At 36.9% G+C, this 11,890-nt stretch overlaps 1 protein-coding gene across 1 annotated transcript; it reads left to right on the top strand.

Moving 5' to 3' along the window:
* The first annotated feature begins 429 nt into the window (after positions 1-429).
* LOC132544185 (uncharacterized) lies at positions 430-11,635 on the top strand. Its single transcript, XM_060207752.1, has 10 exons — positions 430-539; positions 2,125-2,249; positions 4,889-5,088; positions 6,598-6,651; positions 7,018-7,168; positions 7,350-7,465; positions 8,891-8,957; positions 9,155-9,697; positions 11,162-11,301; positions 11,609-11,635. Exons 1-10 carry the CDS (start codon positions 430-432, stop codon positions 11,633-11,635), a joined length of 1,533 nt encoding a protein of 510 aa, XP_060063735.1.
* The last annotated feature ends 255 nt before the right edge of the window (positions 11,636-11,890 follow it).

Genomic DNA, 11,890 nt, shown 5'->3' with positions numbered 1-11,890 from the left:
TGTTTTGATGGTAAATACCGAGACATTTTCTAGTTTGGTATTGTACCAGACCACTTCATAATATCATACATGGTTGGGTGCACCAATATTAACACACAAACTTGCTTTCTGTAGAAGTAACCTATCCCCTGAAGAATTAAGGTGGAGGTTGTGTTATAAACAACGATATACATATATACAAAGACAATTAAGTGATCGTAAGGATAAAACAAATAAACGCGTGATAATCGTTCTGTTTTCCCCCGTTTATCAAACAACACATGAAGGTATATTACATAATTTTATTTCTTTATCTTCTGTATTTTCTGAATACAGGTATAGGTACGATAATTGTCTCAATACCATTGTCAGAAAGATCTACAGGTATGTCAGGTATTCTGTATGAACTATATGTACTAACTAATACTGATTACTCAGTTTACCTACGCTATGGTAGAGGTGTGCATAGGTCGTGGTTGCACGTGGTTGTCGTTGTCAACACCAGATTCTGTGAGAGCGTGTAATCCTGTTTGGGTGTGCTCAATACTTTGGCTGCAAGGGTAGGTGATGAGCCCGACCTTTTTAGACGCAACAAGGTCAACTGGGTGAAGCTTGACGCCTATTCAATCGAGTTTCCTTTACTTAATATGGAATGTCTCGAGAGAGTAACATGCGGATCATATCAGCTGAAAGTGGCGCCAAGGTACAGAACATCTGACACCGGATGGGGAAATGTGGGTCTATCACATGCTGTTCTCATCCAAGGTTAAATCCATTCAAAGCACAAATGCCAGACAAAATATAATGTTTGATTAAATTGACAGGTCATTACTGCGTCTGTCCAGTGGGCATTCGAACAGTTTGGATTTCTGCACATGTTGCATTTATTTTGTATTTCTAAGGTTGCGACACTCGCGTTCAAACAAGCTATCGCTTAAGCTGTTTTTGCATTTTTTCGTATTTCAATGTTTAGAGCACTGCAACTGCACCATCTCTACCTGACTTCTCGGAAGTGCCACAATGATTGAAACTGACAAAAGTAAAACCGGTCGCTGTAACTATCTGTATCTAAAAAATGTCATTTTTAGAACTATGTAAATTAACTTGTCCAAAATTGTCATTTTCTCTTTAGTTATGGAATTTTACTGCTTTTCTGGTAAATCTTCACTAACAAGAAAAATTCGCTCTTAAAATAGTATGATATTCGGTGTTAAATGATAGCTGAAATATGGTGCACACAATGATGATACAGGTTCATATTAATTGTGTCATTTAATTACTTAAGAAGAAATAGTAAGACAGAACCTTTAACACTCACGCAGATGTTAGTCAATGAGGTCCCATTTCAAATAATTAATTCTGAAACTAACTTTTCCTGATTTTTAATCCTGATATGCTCATATTCTTTCTGTATTTTATCAGATTTTGAAATTATACGTTAAACCGAAGCTAATGTAACATTTCCTTTGGCTTTGACCCTACCTTTGATTTATTTCCCTCTGCCGTCAGACATTTGGATAACAAATATGTAGGTCTGATGTATTGGGTATTCTTACACCTTAATCCTGTGCACCTTTAACCCTGGCGAGCTTCGGGATAATGAACTGCATCCCTGTCATTTAAGTCAGAATTGTAGCAAGCCAAGCTGGCTTCTCCTCAGGAAAGACCTGATCACGGGAAACTAGATACTTAATATATCCCTTAATCTCTCCTTTATATATAAATAAAATACAATACAGGTTTATGCTATATTTTCAGCGGCTGTAGCCTGCTGCACGAAGCTGTCGGTGTACGTTGTATGGAGGTGACCGCTTTGACAGGTTTATGCTATATTTTCAGCGGCTGTAGCCTGCTGCACGAAGCTGTCGGTGTACGTTGTAGTGAGGTGACCGCTTTGGCAGGTTTATGCTATATTTTCAGCGGCTGTAGCCTGCTGCATGAAGCTGTCGGTGTACCGGTGTATGTTGTATTGAAGTGACCGCTTTGAAAGGTTAACGAATTTTCAGCTGCTGTAGCCTGCTATACGAAGTGTACGTTGTATTGAAGTGACCTCTTTGACAGGTTTATGCCATATTTTTAACTTCGGTAGCCTGTTGTAATAAAATATCAATGTACTTCTTTAATAGGTTTATGTTATATTTTCAGCTGCTGTAGCCTGCTGTACGAAGCTATGACTGGGCTGTGTATGGAATGTATTGTTGCTATCCTTGTTGTTGTGGACGGTCTAGCCATTACGGCGGAGTTACTGATTCGACTGGACATTTTACAGGGTATACATTAGCGAATATTTATCACGTTTAAGAGAGAAGTGTGGTCAATAATCGGTGTTTTTAGTCTGATTGATCAATTTGTCGTCACATATTAAGCATCAAAATATTAAAAACATTTTCAAAACATTTCATAACCACAAGGCCTTGGCCACTTGTCACCTGTATACTGTTATTTACATGCGCGCCCCTTCGTTCTTTTAATATTTCCCCTCGATTTTCATTATTGTGATATTACCATGCATGTTCCCGTGAGCAGATTCCTGTTATTTTAATATCTCCAAAGATTTTGTTGCCTTTTCCTGTTGAATTTTCTTTCCCATTTCGTCCTTGTGTCGACACTCCTGTTAACCATATAGACATTGGTATATCCCTAAAGGATATGTTTGAATGTATACATCAGATGTCCAGAAACCTAATAGTCTACATGGCGCCTAGTTTATAAACTGCCTTTCCTCTAGAAGTATCGGGATTTTCTTGAAACTTTATAGACATACTCCACTTATGTCTTTGCCATCTTTTAAAAATGACACGGACTGCTGTTTTGGGTTTCAGTACCTATGGAGTCTGGGGTTTATTCCAAAACATTAATTTTGCAGGCTTGACTGTCATATCATAATTCGTTTCGGTTATTTCGTAATTGTACGGACGATCAACGCCCACAAATCTGTTTTCGTCGAACACTATCAGGTCTGTCGGCAATCTCCGAGTGCTTTCTATCTTTAAATAATAATTTTGTTTTATTAATCGTGATAAATACGTGTCTAGTACATAATTCCCGAGAAGACACTCCTATGTCACATTATCTTTATATAAACTCTATACGCCGCTGATATGATTTTTCATCACTCAATTAGTCACCAGGATCGAAATGAATAATAATAAGTACCCGCACATTGAACTCCGTAGTTACGGGTGAAAGACGTTCAACATCCATAAATAACATCAACCCGGCTACTTTGCTGAATCGTGGATAACAACCTAGTTCTGATTGGGTATCGCGAATTATATCACTTAAGGATAGACACACTTAACTTTCTGAAAATATTTACTGATAGCATATTTTTTACTTCCGAGAAGCCAAGAGTTATCGGGACAGATTAGGTCGTTATATATTTCGTCATCTCTGATAACAACGATAGGTATATGGTACATAATCGTACAGTCATCCGTACGGAAAAACAATCTATATCGTTTTTCGGTCAGCGTTTAAGGATTTTTTATGACATTTGCTTGATTTTTTCATTAGGGTGAGGGGATTGAGTGTTAGAGGGTTGGAGAGTTAGCTATGGCGGGGACACATTGATGTGTTCGTCCGTCGCGTCTCGTCCGGAATTGCCAGAATTTAGAATTTCTCGTTCATATTTATCCTATAATACCACCATATCAAGCTGTATACCACACCATGTTAAGGTGAGCATCGGTCAATAATAACAAGTTAAAGACCGCATGGACAACTTCCAGAATATTATCGAAATACATGGGATTTGTGGCATGTGTTGGTATCTGTACATTTTTTACCTACTCTGTTATTACTTGTACATTAGTTTAAAGTGCATTATTTACATAAATACACATACGAAGACTTATTGTGATGTATCGCTGTGTCTAAGCCAATGGACTCGGCCGGTGATAGATAACAGTTATATAACGCATGTTCCGGTTTAGCATGATGTAATGGAGAGGATAGAACAGTTGGTCGGCAAGGTGTTCGGTAACACTTTATATTTCGTTAGGTGTTCTTGTTCAAACAAAACATTCCACTCAACACTACATAATGTAGTTAACCAATCTTTGTTGCCATATGACAACAAGCATTGTTATATTGTGAAAAATTCAATGTGATATCAACTTTCAATACATACCAGTACCAATGTGTATCTTATCTGATAAATTTTATCTGTATCAACATAAAAACCACAATGTACATTAAAAGTGTCGTTCAACCTGGACTTATTAATAATCATATGTACTTAAGTTATATACCACAAACAAAATTCAAATATGGTCTCAAGAATTTATTAGAATTTCAATGTTGGTCAGTTGTGTTATGGTTGGTCAAGCGGTTGTATACGTTAATTTGATTGACGTCACTACTTCGTCATGAGAGCAAGAACGCATTTTATATAGATACTCCAACATAATACAACTGACCGTCCCCAAACGGCTATTTGTTAATCAATCGGTAAGTTATTGAAAGTTTGCCCTGAAGCGATTTGTTCATCGACTGAATCACAGTCGTCCGAAAAGCGAAATGACCACTTAACGACACAATAGACTCGGATGGTCGCTGTGGTGTACAAGTTCATCAGACAAACTTTGATAATTGGAAAGGTCAGAAAAACTGGCCAAGCTATCTCTGAAGCCAAAAAAATCTAGTCTATATTTAAGCGACACGAATAATTATCGGTGTCATATGAATCTCGGGTGATGTCGTCTTTTAAACGTCTATGAATATCAGAAAGTTGGCTTTAGAAACCGAATGGAAAAATTGAGAAAGTTCTCTAAGTTACAAAATTAATTGAAAACGTATTTGCGCCAATGCAGTCAACACAGAAAGAAAAAGTTTTTAAATATATGTAAAATATCCGGATTGGTAGAAAATAGAATTATTTTTTCATTATCCTTTCTTTTTTGAACAGAGCCCGGGGGTGGACCAACAGGTCCTCCTATGACTTCAACCCTAAATTTCAGCACTCCAATCAATGCTACCCCCACCCAGGACCCCGACCCTGGGGGCAGTATCTGTAGGAGGTGTGTGAACATGGTGGAGCCAATACAGATCACATACTGCGTGGCACATTATACTAGCGTCGTTATCGGAGGGACGTTTTTTACTGAGGTAAATCTTTTATTTAGGAGAGAAGGAGGAGGAGGAGGAGATGTTGAGTCTGTCATATAGTCATCATTAGGTTCAGAAACGTGTTCCTTTCGCTGTAGGACTGTGGCGTTATAGGAATGAAAACTGAAGACATGGCTAAACTTCACTTTAAAATCTAAGATGATTTCTTTTTTAATAAAAAAAATCATATCTGCTCTTTATATATATTCCCAAAAGTGTAACTTAACGTTAGCGCAAAGAATTCGATTCGAATCACGGGCGCCAATAAATTTTAGTGTCTGAATGAGATCCGGAGAGTGTAAAAGTTTACAGGAAAACTGGAGGATCCGTTTGGTATTATAAGTACAGAGTCTATTTTTGTTTCTTTGTTTTATTGTTGTTATTTAGATAAGTGAGATAAACAGTAAATTGATTTTCTATTGAATCTTGGTTTGAATTTGACTTCCTTGCAGGGAAAAGTCATTGGTTTTAACAAGTCTGTTAATTATGGTAGTTAACATTGGTTTAATGGTTTTAACAATTCTCAGATAATCATGGTAGTTAGCATTGGTCAATGGTTTTAACAAATCTATTTTTAATTATGGTAGTTAGCATTGGTCAATGGTTTTAACAATTCTCAGTTAATCATGGTAGTTGACATTGAAGCGTGATTGATGTAACGAATAGGAATACAGCATGACCACCATATCGTCAACATCAGTTCGATGTTTACTATGTCTTGATATGAAAGCCGGGTCAGTTTTTGCGGTCGAAAGGCGACAATAGATGCTTTAGCCATTGGGTGACTCAACGATATCTTTGATGGTCATCTCATGGTCAACTCTGACGTTCACATCCTAATCAGTGGGTCATTCATGCGTGTAATGACTACCCAGTGCAAGGGTCTTTCATTACTCATTGCCTTGTCACGCTCCACTGCACCATTGATGGCCCGATGGTCGATAATATTGACGTTGAGGTGAATACACAAACGGCACACGTAGTTGGAAAACTAGGGGAGTTAACTCTTACAAGGATATTTCTGCAGGACATATATTTATGTTAGCGAAATCATACCTCTTTTTGAAAACATTCCAACATTGCACAGTAGGATAATGTTGGAATTCGATCAATGCTATTTTTCTATAAGGTTTACTATTCGTTTAAGTTTGACATCATTGGTACGATTTTTCATGTTAATATCTTATTCATTGTCAGGTATCAAATATACAAGATATCCATTTAGAGGTCTGATATAAACATCTCTCTTGTTTTTCCTTATTTTTTGCATGAAGTTTATTTGTGTTTATCGGGATGTCTTGTTTTGATCTTTATGTTACAGATCGCATAGAATATCTACCCTATCTTTTTTTTAAAAACTTGTTTAAATTTCAAGAAGTGCACTGAATCACATTTGATTATTGACAAAATGACATTAAAATTGGTAGATCCCTGCAATCATTTCAAAGATATTATCATTGTAAAACAGAGAATGATGTGTGACTGAAAAGGCTTTTTTGTTCCATTTAGATGTTTTTGCGAGTTGTTTCTGGAAGGTCAAAAGTGTTCAAAGACTTTGTTCAGGTGAGTGTACTATCAGCTTATAGGTGCATGAATCATAATATGTTCGATAAAAGGGGAAAAACAAAACCTCTTGTGACTACTCCTTGTATTGTGATATATTAAGTTGATACGACGTCTCGTGCAGATCTTATAGCAATATAACAACTACATCAAGTCTTACACGGTAACATCACAAACAATAATTCATAAACAGAATTTGAAAGGTTATGTTTGATAATGATGCATCTCCAAGCAAATGGGTACTGTTAAATCTTGACTGTTCAATTTTGATTTTTCAATCGGCACCTTACCTCGATGATTTTTACAAAATTTTAACATTTTTGTTTTATCTTATGTACTGAGTGTTTTAATAACTTTCAATTGTAGATTTGTGACAGTTTGATTGTCGTTTCTCTGCTTGCCATGGAAATATTGTTTACTTTGTTCTGGGATGACGTGTTATGTCACCATCCCGCTGTAGAAGCTGCCACCTACATTGTGTTGTTCCGGTTGTGTAGAGTGCCTCGTGCATGTACAGGTAAGCACTGAAAACACGCTCTACTGTACCATCAAAATTTTATAAACATGAAGCTGTGATTTTATCATATGGTACTCAAAGATTCCAAGAAAATCTTATGTCATATCTAAATTGACGATGATTTTTAGTTTAACGTTTTTAGTTGATATTTTTGTTATTCTAAATCTTTGTTTTATTCCAGTTTCCAAACGAGTGTTTTCAGACAAGGTAGATATTGAACTACATTACCTGATGAAGGCCAAGAAGAAAGCAGAGGAGAAAGGCGTCGAATTACGTGATAGGTTAAATAAGAAACAGGTAATACTCCTGAATAACACTGGTTTTTCTTTTACCCTGGACAGGTAAATCCACGCTTTTTTCCAAATGCAAGATTAATAAAATCCCCATATTTCGGACATGAAGACAATGATTATATTTTGTGTAAGATTTAATCACAGTGCGTGAAGCGTCTAAGGGGGGGCCTCCTCACTATTCACACGCCACCCACGTGCTTTTGTTTACACACAATATTCTTCGTCTCGCACTCATACAAGGAAAGCCATGGTAAGAGTGAAATAATCATTCATCCCCTTTAGGGCGAGACAATGAGATCACAACCCTCGGGAGGAGATTATTAAGCTATCAAACTTAATCATCTTCCCCTCAGGTTGAGACCCCCTTCCCCTCAGGTTGAGATACCCCCCCCCCAACCCGGGTTGAGATTCCCCTATCTCAACCATAAAGGGAATGAAAGATGTTATTATTCTACCCAACAGACAGAAATATCAACACTTCCAGTGTAGATAAGATATCTCTATGCAGGGGTAAGACAGCCTGCACGCACAGAACTTAATCACGTTGTAAAATTTGAGACGAGACTCGCGGATTGATATTACGTTAAATGTTATTGTACGACAGTATCTAGTTTTTATGACAATGAGTCATCATCATAATTTTCTATGTACAATGAATACTGTAGAATTACAAAATAAACACAAAAGTCAGCCTCGGGTTAAACCGTCGTGAATCTCCGACGAAGACACGAGTTTCTTTGTCCTATCCTCAGGCTGGGGGAAAATCCCATTAGACTTTTTATGTTACAGTATTTTTTATCTATTATTTGATGAATAGTTTCCATTCGTATGGAGCATTAAATTCGATGGTACGAATTTACCATAACTGCTCAAGGAAGTGTATTCACCATCAGCCAGTTTTTGGCAAAATCAGATTTGCTTATCAATATTCCGTGCTTAACATTTATAAATAAACATATTGGAACGCATGACCATAAATATTCAAAATATCAAATTTATTTGTCGGTATTGAAAGAAATGTCTAATGTAAGGCCAATGATACAGAACGATCAGAAAATGTAATAAATTGCATAGGGGAGTACAAACATGATATTTGAATTTAAACTTTCATAATTTCGGCTGAAAATCATGTCAGTTGAGTCGGCGTTTTTCCGATGTCAGCGTACACCCTAATGTATATCCAGCATGCTGTCATGATACCGTATTTAACAGAATACGTTAGTTTTTACTTGACATAAGATATTTGTAAAAATTAGTCGTGCAGAATACAAACAACGAAACCCGCAAAACGATTTGAAATGTATCCACATAGAAGATCGTTCTTTCGGGAAATCACATTTTCAGTTTTCATGAATTTTCATGAAAGAGAATGAAATTATTTTTATTTCGAAAATCTCTAGAAATAAAATTTGAACTCTGTCTTTTCCAGCGAGAAATTGATTCATTAAGCACGCAGTTGAAGGAAACAAAAGACCGAATGTCCGCTCTCGAAAGAGGTAATGACTGTAATTGGTTGTAAAAACACATTCCAATACATGTTGGTGTTGTCCAATCTATTACAAAATTCCATTTTTTTGTACACGACTGTTTGTTTTAATGTCGTTCACCAACGCGTTTAATTCCACGAAATATATCAAAGTATGTTTTAAAGGTTTTCTAATCACAAATATGTAATATTTTATTTTCGTAACAGGTAGCAGTGAGTTGTGTAACGGTCATGTTTTGGATGGGACGGACAAATCCTCTACAGATGCTACAGAAACACTGTACTCTAAACCAATAAAGAGACCACAAGTCAACGGCAATGTTCCGCAGCACACCACTCCAGGACACGGCACCGAAAAAACCCAAGGTGGTTACACTACCATCATACACACCACGTACCAGAAAGCTGATGACGTCATCACCACCAGTGCAAATGAAGCTAATGTTGTAAATGAGGTTAATCATCTCTCTTCAGAAAATTCAGCATTGAAAGACGCTTCTAGTGACGTTACAGACTCTTCTCGAGAAATAGGTAGTGAGGTCACCGAGTCGCGCGCGCTCGATGGGACTGGTTCCCATGGAGATAGTTTTTCCTTGGATGCAAGGAATTCTACTTTTGATAGTTCAGATAGTTCTTACCTTGTTGATGTTGTTCCGAAGAGGAACAAAGTGAAAAGGTCGAGAAGTGAGAGTGCTTTATCCACCGAAAGTAAAATAGCAATACATGAATTGGATGTAGCAATATATCGAGGTGAGTAGTATGTTTTTAGTATGATGAATAATGGCCTAGTGTGTTAGCTAAAATCAAGAAGTGAAAATATCATCATTTTTAGCACGTCTGTCCGAAGGACGTACCATCGGTTGTCCGTCATTCGTCCGTCGACATTTTACTAAAAATCGCTACTTTTTATGAACGACAGATTTAATTTTTGCAAAATATAGTCAGACACATCATTGAAGAAAGTAGAAATTTTGTTTTAAAATGAATATTGGTTCTTGGCCCCCAGGGGATCTGGGGAACGGGGTTCAAAAGGGGAAATAGAGCACATTCTTTAAACTCCTACTCCTCCTGTAGGAATGACTGAATTTTGCCAAAATTTTGCCTGAAGCATTCTTTGGTAAAGAAGAATCAGTTTTGTATAAACGATGTGTGTCGGTGCCCTGGGGCGGAAAGGGAAGGGTCAAATAGCGGAAAGAGAGGAAATTCATTTTACTATTCTTCCTGTAAGAATGATTGGATTTTGCTCAAATTTAGTCGGAGGAATCCTTGGGTGAGGAGAACACAATTTGTGAAAACGATGGGTCTCGCCCCTTGGGATGAGAGAGACATTGCCCGATTGGGGAAATGGAACCATTTTTTTAAAACCCTTCTTCTAATTTGGTCTGAAGCATACTAAGGTAAAGGAAGTCGATTTTGTATGAATAATTAGTCTCGGCACTCTGAAGTGGGGCCGAATAGTGGAAATAAAGGAATTTTTCTAAAATAGCTCTTTCGTGGGAATGCCTCGATTCTGCCTTGATGTGATCTGAAGCATAATTATTTGAAAGGAACTTATCTTTTTATCAGCCATGAATCTGAAATCAGAGATGTAGGGCCGATAGAGGGGGTTGGGGGGAGGGGGGGGCGTGAAAGCTATTAAAAAATCCTTCTTCCGTTAAAAGGATATTATCCAAGTTTGGTCTGAAACAATTTTTATGAATGGTGAATCTGACTTCTGTTAAACACACAAGGCCGGGATCGTAAAGGGAAATTATTTCATAAATTTTTGTCATGTTTGAAATTCTTTGTTAAAAGACCGAATAGCTGAAGTAGCCATGTGAGCGATGCCTGTCTCTCCGTCCTCTTGTTCATAACTTTATCTTATGAATTTCCATTTGTTTATTATTTCAATTACATTGGCACCAAAGAGTAATTTCTGCAAATTGGCTCGATCAATTCATCGGATAGATTCATCTTCAAGTCCATCTTATTAGGGAATCCAGATCCAACAACTATATTAGAATTAATTGTCCCTGTTACTTATTTTATGATTAGTAATCTCGAAACAGATTCAAAAAGTAATTTGTTATTATTACAAAGAAATAAAGCAAACATAAATGTAGTATTGAAATCGACTTATTGTCAACGATTTTAAATCGTCACGGTTTTATAATTGTTAAAAAATAAACATAAATGTGGTATGCCATGCTGATTTTGAAACCTTAAAAACTGAAGGTAATCACCAGCATTATTCCTGCGGTGTGGAAAACAAGTCGTACGAGGGAGATGAAGAGGTGGTGGAGGAGGAAACAGTGCAGATGAGACGTCTCCCAGTGATGGCGGAGTATGATGGTACTCGTACCTACAGAAGTGCTGTAAGTTTTGAAAAACACGCGAGCTAACTGAAACACTACTTCTAAGGTGATACTGTGTCCACCCTTAACTATTTGAAGTCCTGTCTTAACAGCTATTGACGTATTGAATTTTAAACTTGTTATAACGCTGTGTAAACTAGGAATAGTATTATGATGATCTATAAGAATCTCCATAAAATCAGACAACAGTGTCAAGACTCGGGTGAGATGATAAAGGGGCATCACTTCTATCAGTATCACTAACAATGAGCTAATCACAACGGCACTTTGCATTTACTAATTGTTTTTTACTTTCTACCATTGACAGGAAGGTGTACCTCTCACGGATCTTTGAAGAGGACAAACCAACTTATTTTGAAAATATCATAGAATATATTGTACGGATCTGTCGTTAGTATGGTCAGGATCTAAATGTATAGTGCAAACATGATGTATTTCATTCTTCTCAGAGAAGTAAATGAAATGCATCGTAATTGGTTACATAATATATTTATCAGGCATTGAATAAAAACGTATTAGACGACTGTAATTTCGGATCTTTTAAATAATTACAACTCTAAACAAATGAGAAAGTAGTCTTCCTAGTGTA

Source organism: Ylistrum balloti, unplaced genomic scaffold (genome assembly GCF_031769215.1).
Source record: "Ylistrum balloti isolate Yb309-2 unplaced genomic scaffold, AGI_CSIRO_Ybal_v1 Utg369782, whole genome shotgun sequence".
Taxonomy (NCBI): Eukaryota; Metazoa; Mollusca; class Bivalvia; order Pectinida; family Pectinidae; genus Ylistrum; species Ylistrum balloti.
This window is presented reverse-complemented; position numbering and strand designations above follow the sequence as displayed.